The sequence below is a fragment of the Ascidiella aspersa genome, chromosome 1, assembly GCF_963924565.1.
Source record: "Ascidiella aspersa chromosome 1, kaAscAspe10.2, whole genome shotgun sequence".
NCBI lineage: Eukaryota > Metazoa > Chordata > Ascidiacea > Phlebobranchia > Ascidiidae > Ascidiella > Ascidiella aspersa.
In genome coordinates this window covers 19,739,985-19,763,407 of record NC_139447.1, presented here as the reverse complement: position 1 = coordinate 19,763,407, position 23,423 = coordinate 19,739,985, and the positions used below count along the sequence as shown (strand labels likewise).

General features: G+C 34.7%; 1 protein-coding gene across 1 annotated transcript in view; it reads right to left on the bottom strand.

The window, feature by feature from the left end:
* The window catches only part of LOC146168191 (uncharacterized), a 77,589-nt gene extending 54,388 nt beyond the window's left edge, over positions 1–23,201 (bottom strand). Inside the window, exons 1-2 of the mRNA XM_083390678.1 lie at positions 22,761–23,201; positions 7,700–7,755 (exon numbers count right to left, since the gene is read on the bottom strand). Of these exons, the coding sequence (XP_083246804.1) occupies positions 7,700–7,755; positions 22,761–23,167 (463 nt within the window). The 5' untranslated portion in view covers positions 23,168–23,201. The remainder of the gene's footprint in view (positions 1–7,699; positions 7,756–22,760) is intronic.
* Positions 23,202–23,423: the final 222 nt, after the last annotated feature.

Sequence of the window (23,423 nt, the reverse complement as noted above, 5' to 3'; positions counted from 1 at the left end):
TTTACCAGTAAGCATTTTTAACTTTTAAACAGGTTACGCATTTTTTTTTTAAAAGTTGATAACTTTAATTAAAATAATATTTCGCCCTCGCGTCTTTCATTTTTATATTGACATAAATTCAAACTACTCCTTTAGTTGATACAACATGAAACATTGCTTTTTGGAGTATATTATAATTTTGCATTGTACACTGTTTTACCAAAACAGTGAGCCTAAAATTTTATATTTGAAAAGTCCTAACATTTTAAGGGTTAAAAACAGCATGAAATTTTTTGTTTTTGCAAATGAAAGCATATCGCAGATAATTGCAATAATTTTGTTTGAAAAAGCTTAAAAGCTATAAAGAGGCGAGGTTTTTTATATAAAGCAAGTACATTTCTATAACACAAAACACACAGTGCTAAACACCGATACCTTGACCAACAATATATCTCTAAGTTATAAAATGAAAGATTTGAGCTTATCGCAAAAAAATCCAGTTACTGAGAACTATGGCCTGGTGTATAACCTCTATGCACAGCTTAGATCCCTATCAACTGTACTACCTTGTTCAGACAAACTAAGCCCACATCCTTCAAAAAATATGCAACTATGAGTTAAATAAGCCTATAGACACCGTAAACTAATCAAACTTAGTAGCTCAAAAACTTGCAAATCACAAAATCACGAACCAAATTTCGCAGTTACTAAACTTCCACCCGCTCCATCAGAAATTATTGCAGTTCTAAGCAAAAAAATTATAACATATTTAAAGCAGTACTTGCGACGCTCTCTTTTTTGGTCATACGAAGCTCGAATAAAACTAATTTTGGAAATTTTTAGTCCAGACATAGCTCAAATAAAACTAATTTGGGCACTTTTTGTCGGTACGTAGCTCAAATAAAATAAATTTGGGCACTTTTTTGTCTGTACGTACCTCGAATAAAACCAATTTTGCCACCTTTTTGTTTGTACGTAGCTCGAATAAAATATATTTGGCAACTTTTTTTGCTGAAATAAAACTAATTTGGGCACTTTTTTTGTCCGTACGTAGCTCCAATAAAACTAATTTGGGCACTATTTTGTCCGTACGTAACTCGAATAAAAATATTTTGGCTCTTTTTTGTCGGTACGTAGCTCCAATAAAAGAAATTTTGGCACTTTTTTGTCCGTACGTAGCTAAAATAAAACTAATTTGAGCACTATTTTGTCTGTACGTAGCTCTGATAAAACTAATTTGGACACCTTTTTGTCTGTACGTAGCTCAAGTAAAATAAATTTTGGCACTTTTTTTTACGTACGTAGCTCAAATAAAACTAACTTTTATGGGCACTTTTTTGTCTGTGCAATAAAACTAATTTGGGCACTTTTTCGAAACTTTCGTGATGTAGAAATGGGGTATCTAAGGTATTATATTAAGTAATAATCTTTGTAAAACAGTGATAATGTGGGCTTCAAGGGACAACTGGAGGTCTAATTTTAGTAAAAAACAACTTTTAATTTTTAGTGCGCAAATGCACAAAAAAAATACGCTTCGCGGGAACACTGGCTGTGGTAATTAGTGGCACTCAAAAATCTCACTCGTACATACCGGTGAAAGATTTAAAAAGATGTCATGGTGAAGGAATATGCCTTGTCTAGTAAAAAGCTGCAAAAATGAGTGTCTTCCCAACATTGTTCAGAGGACATTTCTTCGAAAGATGTAGTGGGATATGTAACAGTCAGATAATGTCAATATCAAGTTTTTACATCCCACTGGTTAATCCCCTTCATTTGCATGTCCATTAACCAAGGTTCTGAATATGTAACAAGAGCAACCATTTTAAAGTGTCAATCTGAAAACTGCAGCTGGAAAAGTATACACATTGACCCAGAAAGAACAACAACGAGCAACAGAAACCCTTGTACTAAAGTTAAAACAATAAATCGTTCTAGTCAGTTTCGGACTATTACAAATTGTGTATTGCCGTTTTTAAGTGCCATATTTGCCATTTTTTTATTTGTGAACTGTATTTGTACATATGTGGCAGAAATAACTAAGGATTTGTCGTTGCATCTTATATATATTTCATTGAAGCGACATAGTACTGTATAATGATACCAAATATTACTACAACAAAGAAATGCTCTTAAATTGTGCTCCGTAATATTCCACTCCATTTTTTGTGTTTTATGCATCATTATAATATAGTCCACATTTTGTCCGAAAAGATTTTTTTTCGCATGAGATTTTTGCGTTATCGACCCTTGAAATGTTAGAATTTTTTTATTTTCATTTGGTTTTAATTCTAAATTTTTAAATTAACTCCTAAAGTTACAGCAATAATCGATTACGCCATGTTATAAGCCATAAATTGCAAAAATCCATTCAAAAATGACTGAGATATTAGCAAAAATGTTATCTCGAAAAGTACTCTGCCAATTTCAACAAAATTTTAAACAAAAGGTAAGTGCTTAGTAGGTGTACCACTTTTTGGCAAAATCCAAGAAGGTCATGCTTTATGGGTTGGGTGATTTCATATGATATCACTATGGCCATTTTTATTTTAACCTAAAAAAAATGTTTTTTAACTTTATTTTTATCAAATTTTAACTTTATTTTAACCTAACGAAATTGCTTGTTTGTAGAGGCCACAGTTCTTTCTTGTATTGATGCCAGTTACCCAAACATAATATTTTGTCGATTTCAGACCCAAATGTAATATTTTGTCGCAAAGTCAAGGTGTTTTATGGATTATAAAAAGTGCGTCGGGTTTTTTGGCGATAGATTTAGCTTGCTTTGGCATTTTTGTATTACAGAATGTCAGTAGGCTATTCCTTAAATCCAAACTGTTGATCTTCGAAAAGACCACGTTTATGAAGATGAAATGTTTTATAACAATTATTTAAATACGTAAAATAAATGAAAAAAATGGAAAATTTGCGATAAAAGTTACTGCTGATCCAAGTGGGCATTGTGACATTTTTCCTTTATGGGTTAATATAGTTTAATTGTGTCACAGTTCCTGATTTAGAATGCTTCCACGACGATTTTTACAAAAATTACTCTTAAGAAACACAAAAACTTTGTCAAAAGCCATAATTTGACAAATTTAGACTTAAATTTTTAACTTTATGGTAAATTTTAACTTTATTTTGATGTTTTGACCTATAAACTTCTTAGAAACAGTCCCCTAGGTGCTGAAAACAACTTTATTCTTTGATTCGTGGACAGACAAGGTTCTTAAATAATTTTAACTTGACTTTTGCGGGCCTAGATATCACTCATCTTGTCTAACTTGTAAATTCCATATAACTTGTTGCCAAACGCAAAAAAATTATTATTTTGCAAACTACTGTGTTTATTTACTCTTAAATATAATCTGTAATTATTTTTAGCATGGTTTCTCCATCGGACGGATGTTTTCATTGCAAGGAAGAGATGGAGCAATGTGAACGAGGCATCGCAATAATCTTAATTAATTCCTGCTAGACATATAAATGAGTCTCTATTAGGGATGCTCAAAGTAGGATTCGAATCCAATTCTGTCGTTTATTTCGGGTAATTGGAACCGATATAATTTAATGTTTATTGTTGCGCCTAATTGCACAAACGCGTGTGGTAAGTTGGCATGTCGCTGCGGCGACCAATTTATAGTGCTTGCTTTAATGTAACCTGGTAGTGCAGTGTCAGCGTTTTTTCGGGCGACCAATTACTTCGCGTCTGGCGATAACGTTCGTCTAATAATTAAGTGTCAATCAAGCGTTATTGGGCGAGCGACTAACGTGTAATGTCAGGAGCGGAGTTCGCAATTTCCCTAAATGCGTTAAGTTGCAAAAGTAACACGTGTTGGCCATCGAGAAAATGCGCTATAGGGTTACTTTAGGCCAATATTCAGCGAGGTTATGCAGTTATGCACAGCGTAAATTGTCAAGTATTTGTTATGTCAATAGTAACTTTGTATTCTTTGCAGTACATTATTTGACTGCATAACAGATCAATTAGTCAAAAAAGAAGCACTAAGACCCAACAATGCTTTTAAAAACTGTACCGAATTGCTAAAGAGTTCTGTGTGCAGTGTTGCATTGTACTCACTATTGGCAAAAATATAAGTTTTGGCAACAACCTGAACAGTGGACACGTATTACAGTTTACACAACTGCTTTAAATGACAGTTGTTAAGAATGTAAAACATTTTTTATTATAATGTACACATGTTAGCAAATTGTTTGGGCGATTTATTGCTGTAATTGTGGGCCCTGTATGGTAGAAAAAGATTAATCCATTCCCCAAACAAAATCGAGGTTAAATAATTTAATAAAAATATACTAGGATTCGCTATTCTGGATTCGTCATTCTAGATTCGAAACCTATTATTCTAGAATACCTTGGTATTCTACTTTGAACATCCCTAGTCTCTATATTGAAATATTGCGCTCGCTTGGTAGTTTGTGTGGCGGACTTAGCCTAGTGTAGCGCGATTCAACCACCCAACGGTTAAGGCAATTATCGCGCCTCTTTCAGCGGTTTTAACAGTACGCAATTTTAGATTTTTATTACGTTGATAACTTCTAATAAAATGAAATTTTGTCTTCGCGTTTTTGCTGTTTATAATGAGATAAATTCAGGTTTGACATTTAGTCAATCCATATAGGACACAAAACACAACAAATGTTGCTTTTTCATGTACCACCAGATCACTATCTTCAACTGTTTGATTTTATCTCTTTTCGTTTTTAAAATCTGATGCTGCATGCAGTTATACGGAACAACTCTTGTGTTTTGGAGCAAATTACAACTCGTTTTAAAAGCCATCCTGTCGTTCTGGAAAAGGACAGGTCTATGATTTGAACTGTGACAGAAAAAATGTATATTTATTACTTTATTCAGGATGTTTGTATTGGTCATAAACAGGCGTGTAGCGTGACCGTTTCAAAGGTGGTGTCCCGAAAATGTAAAGGAATTCCCCTATTTTCCGCCTGACATTACCAAATAATGACATTATAAAACAGTGACGGGTGCGTCATCGACACTCCTGCCAGGCGAAAAAACTAAACCAAGACCGTAAAATATGTGATACATTTTGGAAGAATCATAAACTATCAGCAGCGAAGTTTCCTAAGTTCCTTGTATGGGACGAGCGTTAAATTATAGGCACATCTTTCGCCAAGTGCAATGCTAAACGAAGATCGTTTTTCCGGGTGTTATTATGCTAAAATTAGCATAAGGAAAAACAACCTACGGCCAGCGGGCCGGATCGATGTAATTCATCCGGCCCGCCGCCTCTTTGAAAAATTAGACAAGAGTTCATTTCAAATACTTTTTGACTATTTCAACTACGTAAATGCGAAAAAAATTTCGCGCTTTTCATGAAAGATCATTCTACGACCGGTTTGTTTACGTTTTGATGCTGCCTTTTTAACTTAATCAGCGATTCTTTAACGTTGTGCGGTGGAAGGCTGTCAAGTACGTGGCGGAAAAACGGAAAACGTATTCAAAAATATTGGACATATATTTTTTTAACATTTTTTAAAAACTTGCCAAAAATTTAAAAGGAATACCGGTATCCCAAAAAAAATCGCGCTCGCTTCGCTCCCCAGGTCTGCCTTGACTTAAAACGGTTGACAAACACTCAGCTAGATTATCTTTAAATGTTATCACTTCCCCTCAAAGTAGTTTATTACACTTTTCATTAGTAGTATGAATGACGACGCGTGAACTCCAATTTTAAACCAAACCTTTTTTCATGCTTTGCGCCAACACTTCCTCTGTAAATGTAATTTAAACACATTTTTAAGTGCAAAAAATATTCGAGCCTCGCCTGATTCACAGTTTTTCTAACATTTTTAAAACACAATGTGCGGCCCGCAGGGACCTTTCCGAGTTTGGTTGTGGTCCGCGACTAAAAAAAGGTTGCCGACCCCTGACCTAGGGGGACTGGGGTATGGTGTGAACAACCTTCAGTAAGAAAATTTTTATGTTTTGTGTACTTTAGACGCTGAAAACGGCGATTATTAGGAGCTTACATATGTTTAAAGTTGTTTATTTGACGTTAGAAAAATTGCAACCCCTCGTTGACTTATTCACGTCCGATTGTCACATGATTTTAATTGCGCTCGAAACGCTATGGAATTGCAGTGTCAGAACAGCCTCTGTGACGTATCAATCACAAACTGTTACACTTTGTTGTCAGCAAAATTAGCTATGCCTATCAACAAATTTGGCGATATTGTAGCCTAATTTTGCCGATGGTATAAAACGTGGCTTCAAAATCGCCCTTTTTGAACTCTGTAAATTATTCAGCTTAAACTGTGCAAGAAAAACTCAAATAAGACGGCCATTTATTATCAAGACGGCCATTTATTATCAGTTTAGCGCAGTTGTTCCCAAACTGTGGTACGCGTACCACCGGTGGTACGCGAGAGTCTTTCAGGTGGTACGCGACTAACTTCAGCATACGTATAAATTTGCGAAAACTTCCAACTTTTAAATTTTTCAGCTTGGGTAATTTGTAATCTTGTTTTAGTTACCTTTGGTTTCGCACGTTTATGACGTAACACTTATCTTGTTCAATATAATAAAACGCTAATTGTTAGCTGGTTTATATGTATCCCTGCAGTCTAAATTATATATTTATGTAAAAACACGGAAGTCACTTTGGTTACCACTTTGGTAAAGGTAAAAGCACAAACCAACACTTTTTTTTTCTTTTTTTTTCAATAAACAGGGTTGATAATGAATTAAAATTTAAGCACACCATTCTAGGCAAATGAACCTAAATTTGAGCAATTACAAAATTTTTGTTCTAAACCTTTCAGTTTACAACTACCAATAAATCTTTGACCTGCATGTGGCAATTAAAAGTTGCTCTACTCTGTAAATCCTGACACCCAAATGGGAAAAAATGGACAGGTAATTGAAAGCCATCTAGCCTTACAAAAGGTTTGCCGTTTTTTTAACATCGAATAATGTTGCATATAGGGTTGTACTATCCGGATAGGTCTATATTTTATCAATATAAAAAAGTTAAAATTAAAAAAAAAATCAGCATTCAGTATTAATATTCGCCATAAAATACAAGATGAAAACATTTCCGCACCATTTAACCAACAAATTTGGGTAGGCCTTACCTTTCCATGATGCCACTGGTATAGGGCATAAGGGTTCAAATTGACATTAACCGATGTTTTTATTCGCCTAGGGAGCAAGCTTAATTCGAGATGAAACTGAAGAAATTTTTACACAGCGTTTTATTCAAGTCTACCTGGCCTAAATAAAAAAATTTTAGATAAAAATTAAGTTTAAGAAATTTCATATTTATCATTGAATGTGCGAAATATCGTGATTTTTGCTCCCAGCATCATTCCCCTAAAATAAGATTACATTTTTTCAAACCGTTTAACCAAAAAATTGACAGAGGCCTTGATCACACCTCACCAACAATGCCACACTCGATACCACTGGTATGGGGCATAAGGGTCAAATCGATGATAACCGATAGTAATATTCATAACCAATTGCGATGAGCAGTTTCACAAATGTGTCAAAAGTATATATATATATATGTATATATATATATATTAAAGAAATGCTAACATCAAATAAACATGTTTAGTAAACATAAGCTATGATGTTGTGGGACACACAATATCCAACTAGGCCGGTTGAACCACCCTGAGGTAGTACATGACCAAAAAAAGTTTGAAACTACTGGCATAAAGGTTCTACCGAACACCCTACTTGAAATGGAAGAAGCAAAATCCGACTTGATCTTCAAAATCTCTCTGTCTCCAACACTGAAACAAAAGATATAATTTTTACTGCAATATCTCTATGCAATGAAACTTAAACAAAATTGGTTGCGTTGAAATGCATTGATTTTAGTCGATATGAAATAATAAAAAAAAAATTAGAATGTATCGTTGTCTTAAATGAAGAAGGCAGTAATAAAAAGTTGTAAATATCCTTGTTTGTATATGATTGCTAAATAACAAAGATCATTAATTATACCAGGGGTCGGCAACCTTTTTCCAGTCGCGGGCCAAAACCAAACTCAGAAAGGTCTCTGCGGGCCGCACAACATATGTTAACTGAGATTTCGTGTCATCACAATTTTAAAACAACTGTAACTTAGGCGGGCCGCGGATATTTTTGCACTTTGAAAACGTGCTTAATTACATTTAGGGAGGTACAATGTTGGCAGAAAGCGCGAAAAGAGCGTTTGCTTGGTTTGAAATTCGAGTCCACACGTCGTCATCCCAACTACTAATGCAAAATTGTAATAAAACTACTTTGAATAAAAAACGCGATAATTTAACAGTTAATCTATTTGAGTGTTTGTTAACCATTTTAATCCGGGAACACCTAACGAGCGAAGCGAGCGCGATTTTTTTTTTGGTATAACTTTTCTTTTAAATTTCTTGCGAGATTTTATTACATTTTCACAAAAATAATAGTTAAAAAAATTATATTGTCCAATATTTTTGAATACGTTTTCCGATTGTCCACGACTCACTTGGCAGCCTTCCACGGTGCAACGGTAAAGAAACGCTGATCTAGTTTCAAACCAGCATTAGAACGTAAATAAAAACGGACGGAGAACGAACAAGAAATTTTTTCGCATTTATGTAGTTAAAATAGTCAAAAAGTATTAGAAATGGACTCGTGTCCAGTTTGTCCAAGAGGCGGCGGGTACAATAAATTTTACATGGATTTAGTTTGTTTTACAATTTGTTAAATTGTTTTGCAATTCCAATATTTATTTGTTTAAATAATATATGAAATAGCAGTTAATTCAACTTTATATGGCAGAATTCAATGTGCAACAAGCACAAGCCCGACTGAAATCAGCATTTCAAGACCTGTTCTGTTAGAAATGTGATGTTCAATAATTTTGTTAATATGGTGATAAATACTTGGAAATTATGCTGTTTTTGTGTTGGATTGTATTTTTGTTTATGTTGCACATTCACTACAGCAGCATCCGCAAGACATCTAATACATCCGCAAATTTTTATCATGTGGTCAATTTTGTTTGTTTCTCATTGCATAGTCACTTGGGGTACAAAAAATGGCAAAATTTGAAAAAAAAACTACATGCCACCAAACCCAAATTAATTTTTTTTATTATTATCATTTTCTTTTGGAGGTAAAAACTACATTCTTAGCTTAACCAATGAGCCATCAAGTATATTTTTATCTCTAAGTAAAGTTCTGCTGGTTTAAACAACAGTAGTTAAATTTGCATCTTACAAAGTCTTGCAAGACCTTTGCAAAGTTTGTGCAATTCTTATGCAAACAATTTTATGGCAATGGTCTTTATTCTGTGTCGTGTAATAACATTGATCTTATAAACAAAAAATACCTTACTTTGCTGGCTGTTTTATGCTTTCAGATTAGGGATGTTCAAAGTAGAATCCCAAGGTATTCTAGAATAATAGGTTTCGAATCTAGAATAACGAATCCAGAATAGCGAATCCTAGTATATTTTTATTAAATTATTTAACCACGATTTTGTTTGGGGGAGGGATTAATCGTAATATACCCTACAGGGCCCACAATCACAGCAGTAAATCGCCCAAACAATTTGCTAACATGTGTAATTGTGTGTATTATAATAAAAAAAAAAATAATCTCCCAGATGTTTAACATTCTTAACATCTATTATTTGAAGCAGTTGTGTAAACCGTAATACATGTCCAGGTTGTTTGCCAAAACAACCAAAATTAATATTTTGCCAATATAGTAAGTACAGTGCAACACTACACAATGAACTCTTAAGCAATTAGGTCCTGTTTTTTTAAACATTGTTGGGTTTAACTGCTGCTTTTTTGACTAATGTGATCTGTTATGCAGTTAAATAATGTACTGCAAAGAATACAAAATTACTATTGACATAGCGAATACATGACAATTACGCTGTGCATAACTTCACTGAATATTCGTCTTAAGCTGACCTTAAGTAATTCTATACAGCGCATTTTGTCCACCGCCAGCACGTTTTATAATGTAAAGTTACTTCTGCAACTTAACGCATTGAGGGAAATTGCAAACTCTGCACCTGACATTACATGTTAGTCGCACGCCCAATAACGCTTGATTGACACTTAATTATTAGGCGAAGGTTATCGCGAGACGTGAAGTAATTAGGTCGCCCCAAAAAACGCTGCCACTGCACTACATCGCTACATTTAAAGCAAGCACTATAAATGTGTCGTCGCAGAGACAGGCCTTAATCCAAACTTGCCACTCGCGTTTGTACAATTAGGCGCAACCATCGGCGGTAAAACATTAAATTATATCGGTTCCAATTACCCGAAATAAACGGCAGAATTGGATTCGAGGATTTGATTTTCTCATTTGAATATCCCTATTTCAGATATTTCGTTGTTATTTTCACCCCAATCGATTCTATAGGAATAGGGTAAAAAAACAATGCTTATTATTACCCCAATGTATTTTTTGTACTCCATAAATTTATATTGTTGTCTTTAGGTTTAAAAAGTGAACTAAATATGCCTAGCAAATATCTATGCATAGTGCATACCAAAGCTATTATATGGAGGATAAAAAAGTGCCCAAATTAGTTTTATTTGAGCTACTTATGGACAAAAAGGCGCCCAAATTTGTTTTGTCCGGGCTACGACAAAAAAAGTGCCCAAATTAGTTTTATCCTAAAAAGGGACGACCAAAAAAGTGCCTAAATTAATTTTATCTGAGCTACATATGGAACAAAAAGTGCTCAAATTAGTTTTATTTGAGCTACGTACGATTAAAAAAATGCCAAAATTAGTTTTATTTGAACTACGTACAACCAAAAAATTGCCAAAATTAGTTTTGTTGGAGCTACATGCGGATAAAAAAGTGCCCAAATTAGTTTTGTTCGAGCTACGTACGAACAAAAAAGTGCCCTACTTAAGTGATTGATATACGACCATTGTTCTTTTCGTGTGTGTGTATTTTTTTAAAACATATATATATTTCTTTTCCTGGTCATCCCTATGTTGTTTGCTGCCGACAACATAAGTAACACTTCATAACAGTGGTTCTTAACCGGGGGGAGGTGCTCTTCCCTAAATAGAGCCTAGAAGTACTGCTACAATATTATATATTTTGTGCAGTAATTTTTATGGTTACAAGTTACTATTCGGTTTATCATGTTCAGGGGCGTAGCGTGGGGGTGTGTGTCTAGGAGTATGACTCTCAGTAATTGGATTTGCTGTGCATGAATCTTTTTCTAAACAAAAATATAGCAATTATCTGCGATATGCTTTTATTTGGATTAAAGAACACATTGTTTTTTAAATCTTAAAAAGTTAGGACTTTCCGTAGATAAAACTTTTAGGCTGTTTTGGTAAAACAGTGTGCAATGCAAAATTTTAATATACCCAAAAAAGAAATGTTGTGTGTTGAGTCAACTAATGGAGTAGCCTGAATTTATGTCATTATAAACAGAAAAGACAAAAAGCAGTGATTAAGGTGCTGTCGTGTCGCTGAAGGTCACAGATGTAGCCCAAATGTCCAAAATTAGAGGAAACATTGAATCAGTGTGTGGGTAAGATATTAAACAAATCCTCAATGCCAACATTATGCATAAGGAATTAACAAAGTAATTATGAGAGGGATGTCTTCAGGCGCGTAGCGTGACCATTTCAAAGAGGGGTGTCCCGAAATTTCAACTTAGGGAATTCCCCTATTTTCCATCTGACTGTAATGAATAATGACGTCACAAAAATAAGCAGAAACACTTAACGTCCAGTAAAAGCGAACACGTGCGTCGTATGAGCACCCTTAGCGGGTACGGGCGGAGCCCGAAAACATTTATGTTTTGTGTATTCTAGATGCTAAAAAAAGTGCAACACCTCGTTGACTCATTGACGTCCGATTGGCATGTGATTTCAATTGTGGCTCTGTGACATGTCAATCACAAACTGTTGTACTTCGTTGTCAGCAAAATTAACGATGCTTATCAACAAATCTGGTGATATTTGTAGTTTAGTTTCGCCGATTGTATGAAACGTGGCTTCAAAATCGCCCTTTTTAAACTCGGTATAATTAGTAAATTATTCAGCTGAAACTGTACAAAAAGAAAACAAATAAGTAAGATGACCATTTATTATTAGTTGAGCAGGAAGCTATAGTTCGCCAACGTTTTATTAATCTATCTCCTTAGCGGGATCTGTTATTTAGACGATTCATCGTGAAGGGAGGCAGAAGTATCTAGGCCATTAATAATAAATAAATCAATTGCACAGCGTGGATTCGAAAGGAGTTAAATGTTAGTGAAGCAAAGCAATATTGTTCTAGTGGACAGTTTTTTTCAAAGTTTGTCAGTGAAAGCACGAGTTTTATCCAAAAATATGACATCTCCATAAAGAAAGAAATAAAAAGTAAGAAAAATCACATCGTATTTTGACACAAGGAGTGTCAGTGGTCGATTAGAATTGCCAGAAACGAGCCATGAAAAAGATAAAACACAAATCGAATCAGCAAGTATAGTGTCACCTCAACAACAATCGTCTGGAACTGGGTCTCCAAATGTCATTGGAAATTTCGTTGGAGCTAATATTTCGAGGGAGACAAAGCGGAAACTTTTGTTAAATCCGTGGATGCCAGACGAAACTTACGTATTCCCAAGACTAGAAAGAATGAAAAACAACAAAATCTGTTATGTGTCCTTCCATGCATCATGGCTTAAAGCGCATCCTTAGAGAGGGGAGACGTTTTGGAATAAATGGATAGAGATCAACAACGATTGCTTCCTGTAAAAAAGAACTTTCTTGTCTCTGTTGTAGAGAGTATAATATTCTGCGTCATTTAAGGCAGGGTTTCCCAAACTTTTTTGGACCACGGACTACTATTTTTGAATCTGTTTTATCGCGGACCGCAATACAAAGCAGAAAATGATTAAAACAAAATTTTATACCAAGTTCTATGTGTATTAGGTGAATTGCGAGCTTCATGCATAGACGACTTAACCGCACCGTTCGGCGAGTTGTTGCGTCTGTATGCAAGCGACGTGGATTACCTCGCAACGGTAAATGAGTTTGGATTACAGATAACAATGACTCTGCCTGTTACAACAGCGACGGCCGAGCGCTCCTTTTTGAGATTGAGGCTAATAAAAACGTTCAATAGAGCGACCTGCGACGAAGAGCGCTTGACCGGCTTAACGCTAATGAACGTACACGGGGATATTAACTACTCCGTGGATGATATTATACAGGAGTTCGTATCCTCGAGAAGAATAAATTAATTTTGTTTAAAATACACATTGTTGCAGCTTACACGCCTGTTTTCTCTACGTTGTTGTGAAGTCTGTTCGTTTCACAAATAAAATATTTTTTTGTTATCAGGCGTGTTTGAGATTACTTGAGTCGGTGACAGGCAAACTGCTAAATGAAATAACGATAACAGGTGGTGATTAACAGCGATAAGCACCGATGTGTTTTCCATGCCAGGTGCAATGTTTCCGATGTAGTATCGCAGCAATTACGGTTTTAGTTTTGTGATCAATGTTACTGGGGGTTTGGGGGTTCAGACCCCCCCCCCCTTTTTGTAAGTGACATTATCGTTTATGTTCGTTTTTGTCAGGGTTTAACTCACCGTCCGAAGCTGCGTGTTTTTTTTAGTGTAATTGGGTCACGTGTCTTGATAATCAAAATGAAATGCAAAACGCCTTTTTCGTTTCTTGTTTGGTGAACCGTAAACGCAGGATATTTTTTCTCTTTCGCCTTTCGTTATTCGTTCGGGTTGGCTGATCAGCAAGTGTGTGTTTGACAATTAATAACAATAAATCAAGCGGTCTCTGTAATTCATCGGGCCCGCTGCCTCTTCGACAAACTATACACGAGTCCATTTTAAATACTTTTTGACTATTTCAACGACTTTTCACCTAGATCAGGGACTTTTTTTGCCGTTGCGCCGTGGAAGGGTGCCCAGTGTGCCGCGGACAAACGGAAAACATATTAAAAAATATTGGACATATTTTTTACACCAGAGAAAAACGATCTTCGTTTTGTATTGCAGGTGGCGACAGACATGCTTGTTATTTAGCGTAGTCCTGAACACGGAGCTACCAAAATCAATCACATATATTTCACGGTCTTGTTTTCGTTTTTTTCTGCTGAAGTTAACGATTGCACACTAAGCGGTTTCGCAGCTTGCACACTAAGCGGTTTCGCAGCTTGCACCTGGCAGGAGTGTCAATGACGCACATGTTCGCTTTGCGTCTAAAAGTTTGCTTTTGCTGAACGTTAATTAGCTGTTTCTGATATTACTTATGACGTCATATCTGTCACTATTTTATGACATCATTAACGTCAGACAAAAAAATGTGAGAAGTTAAAATCGGGACCACCCCCCTTTTTGGATTTCTGGATACACCCCTGATTTAGGCACTTTTTGGCAAATTGTGATGACCCAATATACATATCAATATGAATAATGCACTGAATTGAGTTGAAAATTGTTACATAATGTATATTATATCGCATTAAAATTTGGTTGGATTGGCAATGAAAAGTAATAAACAGCAATTAGGTTTTGGTTAGGAAAGAGGATATTTATCCAGACAACAAATTAGGTAAATCTATACATAATTACTAATTGGTGTATGTGTGCTTGGCACTTTTTGTTATTCACCCAGCTAACAAAGTCATTTAAATAAATTAGAAAAGTAATCATTGGAATAATGCAATATTCGGAAAATTAAAATAGCCAATTCCCCCGTCTTCCATTTGATATACCTCTATATTCACCAGTATATCAAAAATATTTAAAATCCTATTGTTCTAGACTACCTGCTAAGTGATTTTCAAGAATTCTTTACAAAATAAAGTTCTAAAAAAAATTATTCAACAAAAAAATTATTCAGCATTGTTTTTTAATTTACACTGTGAAATGTTTTGAAAGATAGACTTCCTTTATTTTTTTATGATTTTTTGGTGTATATTCAAATTGAAACAGAGTCATTTTTATTAAAATTAGGTTTTTACGTTTAAAAATGGGCGAAATCTTTAACAAATGGCAATCTTCTCCCTTTGCCGCAAGTGTCCATTGTAACATGGGATCCACATGGCGTCCATGTCACTAATGAAAAGGGAGTTAGCTATGCAACTTGTGATATATTTTTTTAAATTGTTCAAGGTTTACAGCAAAGGCACTGTAAAAGAAAACATTGCACAAAACTAACTGGTACACACCAGTAGACCAGGGGCAGTAACCCCTGACATGTGTGCCAAAAGTTAAACGCGAGATGATTTTTGAGGGTACGCCTAATGATTTAACGCGTACGTTATACCACCTCAAGAAAGCGCAACCAATACATTACAGTATGGCAGAATGCTGGCGACTTGGCGACTATGTCGGCCGAAGAATGACCCAGAAACTGAAGAAATTTGGTGCAAAAAAATTCAAAAAAAAAGGGGGAATAATTTTAAGGAACAATTTTACAAAAAAAAAATTGATTTTTCTACAAACATTTTGCCACATATATTTTTGAAATACAGTAGAATATGTACGAACATTACGCACTAAAATTGGTAGGAATTAATTTTGTTGTGCCAATCTAAGTTATGGAGGTGCGAATCACGTTGTTTAGTAAGGAAAAGCCAGTGTTAGGCATATAGATTGTTTATTATTTTAAAAAATACTCAATTTCGATCATAGAATTGTTGTGTGTTTGCCGTATTGTCGCCAATTCTGTTAAATGGAGAGGTATAACATTCGCATGGACATAGATGTACCAGGTCATGCTTCTCCATCTAAGGCTTAAACAACTTTTTGGTGTTTTAATTAAGTAAACGCAAAAAATGTTCGCGCTTCGTGCAAACTTTGTCCTGTTTTGCTATGATTGTGTATCTGTTTTAAGCAGAGATGTTCAGCTCATAGCCACCATGCATACCATGGCATGTTGCACTCGACTGTGTGACTCTCAACCTCGGCACTAATATATTCGATTATAAATATCGTTATTTCAAGCAACATATGTTAGAAATTTCTCCTAACTGATTTTGAGCTGCATGTTTCAACATTATTTCTACTGAAAACAGCTTATCTATGTCATGTAACACTGTTAGAGTAAGAAAAGCTAGAGTGTTAGAGTAAAAAATTGCACTTTGGCATGCCCCTTATATATCTGATTATGTCACAAAAAATGTTGCGCCTAGGGCGCACCTTTTTCTTAACTAATTAACTTAATAACAGCCTTGTTTCTCGCCTAAACATTGCAAGGTTGATACATTCCTTAGGCCAGGGATGGCGAACCACTGTCCCGCGGGAAATACCGAAATGTTATCAATCACTTTCAGAAAAGTAGTAATGTAAAAAAAACATTTCCTTCGTTAGATAGCACTATACTGTATAAATTGAGGCTGCCCAATCTGTGGGTAGTGCAAAAGCGTTTTAGGGGTGACGAGTAGGCCTTCATTAACTGTAGCCTACTTCAGCAAATGCGTGCAGAAAAGCAGACAACTAAAAGCATTTTGTTTATCGCCGTAAAGGGTGGCGATCCTTTAAGGTGAAATTAAGAGTTCACAGACTAAAAATTTTGAAAATCCTTGCTAAACCATGCTGAAAAGCGTTTTGCTGAACTTGTGTAATCCCATAAAAAATGCTGCAGCATTTGTTAACTATTTAGCATCGTAATATTCGTGGAAATCCGAATTTAACCCAGACAACACTTGAAACGATGCAGCAGCAACGTTTAGCATATAAATGAATATATGACCCACTTGTGCGTTTTGTAAGGATTAAGGTCGTGTTTGTGACCCGCGCGATGAAAAAGGTTCGCCATCCCTGCCTTAGGCGAACGCATCATTTAAATTTAGGAGCGCAACGAAAATAACAAAGAATTTAGACCCAAAATCAGTGTTCCCGTTAATTTTTCACCATGTGCGCAGGTGCCCAAAATTTTGCGCACAAGCCGAAAATAAGTGCGCAAAGTGACCAAAATTTTCAACAAAAAAGTGCCCTAATTGGATAAGAGACATTTTTTTTTTGGTCTTCACTACACTGTTAAAAATATTGGGTACTAATCACAAGTACCCAATTCCAATTTCTCGAATTGGGTAATCATAACACCCTAAAAGAATTAGGTCTGAGCTTTTATACCCAAAACGCATGTACCCAAAATCGGTGAATTGGGAAAAGTTAACAAATACCTAATTAACAAATTGGGTAACTCTTAACTTCCTAAAAACAGTGGTTTCAGCTTTGCATAAACAAGACTCCAAAGCAATTTTTAAAACGTACAGTTTGGTTTATTTACAAAATCAAGTCAACTTAAATAGACAAAAATCGGTGAATTGGGTAAAATTAACAAATACCTAATTTACAAATTGGGTACTCTTGACTTCCTAAAAACTGAAATACACACATGCAGACTGTTTCAAGGATTCTAACCTAAATTTTGGACAAACAAATTCATCAAATGAAACAAATCGGGATACTATACATAAAGGGTGAGGAAAAAAATATTGGTTACTTCATTCAGTTTGGGTAGTGCATGAGTTTCCACCGAAAAACGGCAAAATAAATTGGGTACCTTAAAAAACAACCCAAGTAGAATTGGGTAGCGGGTTTACTCAATTTAATTTTGATTTTTTCTTGGGTAAAAAAACATGCTACCCAATTAAAGAAAAATATATTTTTGGGTAGTAGGATTTTATACCCAAATTCAGAGCAGAGATTTGTACCCAAAATAAATAAATTGGGTATAGCTAACATGTACCCAAATAATATCAGTAGAATATTGGGTAAGGAATGTTCACATAATTGGGTTTGGGAACTTTGGGTATTCTTAGATTTAACCCAAAACAGACTTGGGTAAAATACAAAAATTAAAACTAAATATGTTTAGCACCGGATATAAAAAAACAAATTAAACGATCATACATTTTATTGTTCATCGTAATGATCAACACAAAACTTGTTCGATAGTGGCTATGTTGGAAATATAACTTGATGACATTGATTAATGCGACTGTTTTAAGATAAAAAATCGGCCGACTGTAACGTCCTATTTCAGGTATTAATCTATTAGGCATACCGTTATGATTTATTTCAGTAGCTTAGAGCTTATAGCCTAACAGGTGTACAAATATTTAAATAACGGCAAATTGGTGCGTTGATTTTAAATTTTGAAAGTTGGTGCGAGACGTCACACTCCGTTAAGCGAGAGGCATTCTTTCGCCATTCGCGCGTCTAAAAACGCCTTTGTCTCGCCAAGCGCGAGTCTAAAAGTTAGTTTGCAAACCACATAAGTCATGTTTATCTGAGAAGTGTGATAAACATAAGCCAGTTGTAGTTATTGTGTTCTCAACTTTGAAAAGATTAGGATAAAAAAGAAAAGGAAGGTGGATATGTCTAGGTCAAGCCTTTTATGGTAAGTTAAAACATGTCTGTTTGTCTGTTTTTTATTTAATTTATATGTCAACACTTTTGTTAAAAAAGAAATAAGAAAAATATACCCCACTGATATTGTACTACTTTGCCTGTCAAGATTTTTGGTGATCTTATTATTGGATCCAGTCAAGTTTACACCAAAAACTTTATCGAGTAATTTATGTGCACACCTTAATCTTTTGGCGCTGGTCGTCATTATTTGTCGTTTTGTTACCCTAAAAAAATGGTAAGATTCTAATTTCTAGACCAGCGCCAGAATCCTATACCACAACAAATTTTTTTTTAGTTTGGGTGCGGTTTGGCATGTGAGTTTGGGTAGGTTAAGCAATGTTAATAAATAATTAATTTAATACTATTTGACCCACCCTTATCCAAATAAAAAGACTATTTCTCTTTTGTTAAATTATTGATTTTAGTTTGTATTTTCATCTTTCAGCAATCCCAAACTGCCAAAAAATGAAGTTGTGAAGTTGCCTCAGTGGATAAGAGTTACAAAAATCCATTAGAGGTACAAAATTAACATTTGCAATATTTTGCTATTTTATATGGTAATAATTGTCAATGTTGTTTTTAGATATTACCTTTAAATGTACAAGTGTGCTTTATATATATATAGTAAAATGCTTTACATGAGGCAATTTTGTTTACCTAAAATAGTTTTGTGACATTAACTAATGCACTTATTAGAACTATAGATGTCTGATAAACCAAATTCCATTAGTATTGGTACTTGTCATCTTACTAATTTATGCACTTTTCCATGTTTTTCGATCCACTGTAGTGTTTTCTAATTTGAAAGTTAAATTTGTGAGAAAATTTTACATTAAAAATCACGAAAGAGTCTTTCCTGTAAATGCACTTATAAATTTGATCAGTTTTGCTCATTTTAATGTAGTATATAATGACATCATTTGGTATAGGATCAGATCCCGGTACATTTTGCCTAAATTTTCTTGTATTAGACATTCCTAATTTTAAGTATAAAAACACAAATATGCATGTAGTAAGTGGTATTATTTCAAAGGTATAGGCACATACAATGTTTTGTATAGACTACTGCACTATAATTTCTTTTTAACTTTATGTGTTTTTTTACAGTCAAGCAAGGATTATTATCAGCAGTGTCCACTATGCTTAACAATGGACCTTATCTGGACAGGAGAAGCAAATTCACCAAACGCCAATACAAAATAAAGAACTATTCTCCTGGTATGGAATATGTTTATAGCTCCTGTTAAGTGATAATATACAATAAAATAACTCCAAACAATAAAAACAAATGTTGCCTAAAATTGATACTGTTAACATTACTTATAATTCATATATGTTTAGATTAGGAGAATATATTTGTCTAATGGCTTTTGAAACGGATCAAAAAACTTAGTTTGCATTAAGTGAGAGACATATTTTGTTTTTGCAGAAAAAGACAACCACATATCCTGTTACGAGGGCTGTCCAGGACTCCAAATAACCATTCATAGCAGTGTTTGTCAGTGCAGAAAAAAACTACTGTTGTAAAAATCGAATTCCACTTCTGTATATACCATTGTGTGTTTACTATGAGTGATGTCCCCACATGTATATTTAGCCCTTTATTTGTTGTAGTCTTTTTGGTGAAACCTTCTTAAATGTTAGTGATACATTGATTATAATTATTGTTTGCAAAATAATGCCGTTTTCATTGTAATTTTAAAGTATTTTTCCTTATGTTGTTTTTTCTTTTGTATTTTTATTTGTCAGGTTCCATTTGTTACAACAGTGTTCTTTCTAAATACACTTTCTTATTTGCTTTTTAGAAATTGTGGTGAACTCAAAATTATTTGGGTGAATTCTTTTTCTACCCAACAATGCTGAATTTCTCGACAAATGTACCGTGAATATTAGGTATGGCACGAACTAAAATTACCCAATATAGCATTTGGGTAAAATAATGTGATACCCAAAATATTTATTGGGAATCCTTACGAGCATACCCAGAAAAATAAAGGGGGTACAACCTAATATTACCCTAGAATACCATTTGGGTGGAACAATGCGATACCCAAAATATTTGTTGGGAATCCCCACGAGCGTACCCAGGAAATTAAATTAGGTACAGGCTTATGTTACCCAATATAATTCATTAATTATATTATAATTTAGGTAAAATAATGTGATACCCAATAATTTAGATTAGGTAGATATCAGTGGTACCCAAGTTATTTTGGGTATCAATTACCCAATAATATTTATTGGGAATCCCCACGAGCGTACCCTGTTTGACAAAAAAGTACCCAATAATTTGGGGTATTGAATACCCAATTTTGCTAACAGTGTATTTCTGTTAATATTGCCAATTTATCGAACTTGCAAGTCCTTAATAATAATTAATCACGCAACTTTGCTTTTTCGGGGTATATTGTAATTTGCAGTGTACACTATTTTACCAAAAAATGAGCCTAAAAGTTTTATCTTCGGAAAGTCCTAACCATTTAAGCATAAAAAACAGCTTGAAAAGTTCTTTTTTGGAAATAAAAGCACATCGCATATAACACAAAACATCCTATAACACAAAAACATACAGTGCAAAACACTGATACCTTGAGCTAAAAATATCTCCAAATTAGGAATAAAATAAAGTTGTAAAACGAAAGATTTGCGCGTATCGCAAACAAATTCCAGTTACTGAGAACCATGGCCTAGTGTCTAACCTCTATGCAAAACTTAGATTTCAGTCAACTGCACTACCTTGTTTAGACAAAGTAAGCCCAAATCCGTCGTAAAAGATTTAAATATGAGTTAAGTGAGCCTATTAGACACACCGAGAACTAATGAAAATAAGTAGTTCAAAACTTGCCAATCACAAAACTACGAACCAAATTTTACTGTTACTAAACTACCACCCGACCCGTCAGGAATTAGTGCAGTTCTAAGCAAAGGTATACAGCAATTAGGGCATCCCAAGGATGGAAAAGTCTGACTTTTAGACTTTTAAGTCTTGGGACAATGTACTAATTTGACTTAACAAATCTGCTTAAGAAGATTAAATTTAATAATACCTGCCAGCCGAGCCAAAACCCTAACGAGCACCATAACCCAAATAATGTGCATTGATTTAGTAACAATATAAACACTTTTCGGTTTTTTGTCCGTACGTAGCTCGGATAAAACTAATTTGGGCACTTTTTCGAAACTTTCGTAAAGCAAACATGGGGTACATAATGTATTATATATATATAATAATCTTTGCAAAATAGTGATAATGTGGGCTTCAGGAGACGACTGGAGGTCGAATTTAAGTAAAAAAAAAACTTATAATTTTTTTTTGCTTGCGCAAATGCGCAAAAAAAAAGCGCTTAGCGGGAACACTGCCCAAAATGCTTGTCACCTGAAGGCTGGCAAGATTCTGCCAGTCTGCCACATCATTATTATTTTATCTCTAAATACTAGCGCTAACTAAATGTTTGCACACATATAGAGTTTGTGTCACAAATTAGTGTCTTAACTGTTGTATTTACCATTATTTTTTTTGGGTGTTAAACTTGTTGTTTGCAACTAACCGTTTCCCTAAAATTGGCGTGATGTTTACTATGTTAAAGCAGGACATTCTACGCTAAAGTAAGCATGTGGTTGTGTGTTTTTGCGCGACTGAGAAACCAGGCTAAAAGCGTCGAAGTATATTCCAAAATAACGGCCACAGTATTGTGTTCGTGACAGTTCGTTTTTTTCAGCAGGGTTAGGGTATCTTTACAGAATTTACCTTATGAAATTAGGTTTAATGGCGTCTCCCGAGATACATACATTAAATGTCAGATCATTCGTAAATTAGATGTCAGTTCACACCAGGGGTGCAGAGTCTGACCCAGGACTCTAGTAAGACTATAGGTAAAACTACCATAGTCTGACGAGTGCGCATGAGCAGTACCAAATTCAAAACTGATAACTGTACATTGTTAAGGTGGAATAGCAAATGGTGGCATATTTTCCATGACCCTAACAAGTGGATTGCTGAAACTGAATATCCATCTTATTTTAGTTACGTAAATCAGTGAAATATAGGTTTTAGAGTCTGAGCCAGCATCGGTACTCAATGAAATTGCACATTTGATCAGAGTCGGATTATGGTTGTTTTTAACCGACTCCGGAAGTTGCCAGAGCAAAACCAAACATAGAAAAATCTTCGGCACACAGTTGTTAATATTTATTATTTATAAACTGGCACACTACATACGAAAGGTTGCCGACCCCTGCAGTAGACTATAAAACATTAAACCAGTAGACCATAAAACATTCATGATATTAATTTTAAAGATTATTCTGAGAAATTTACAGTTCGGTGCATATCAGTCAACAAATTATGCTTTCTTGGATAAATATTTTAATAAAATGATTAATGTTTAAAGTTGCCTTAACATACCCTTTCTTTGCAATTATTTGCTGCTCTCCTTCATGCATCTGTTGCAAGCCATAGCGATATATATAAGAATCGAATTTGGAGACTTCCTCCTTGATAGGAAGTTTTTCATCCACAAGTAAATCTTGACACTTGAAGTTGTGTTCAAGGGCATCTGACTGAATATGTTTTACATATTTGATCCTTTGCTGTTCACAAGCATTTCGCTTTTTTGTCAAACCTTCACATTCAAAATATTTTTGCTTGGGAAATACCACTGATCCGGGGTGTCCTGCGCTTTGATTTTTAACAATGCAGGAGCCCCAATTTTTTTGGGGAAACGAATGAACTACCAACTTATCTTCTGGAAGTTGTGCCAACTCAGGCAAAGGAAGTTTCCAGTATATATATCCATTGAATTCATTCGACATATTTATTGAACACCATTGTCATCCTGACATACTAGCCAGCTAACAATTTAACAGCAAATAAAACATGTTTACGTAGTTTTTGTACAAAAACAAGGCATTTCACTTAGCAAAAGAAAAATACTACAACTAATATTAAAGATATCACTTTTAGTGTCAGGTACTCTTTCACCACCCGATCCGTTAGAAATCAGTGCATTTCTAAGCAAAAAGGTCTACGACAATCAGGGCATCCAATGGCAGAAAAGTCTAGACTTTT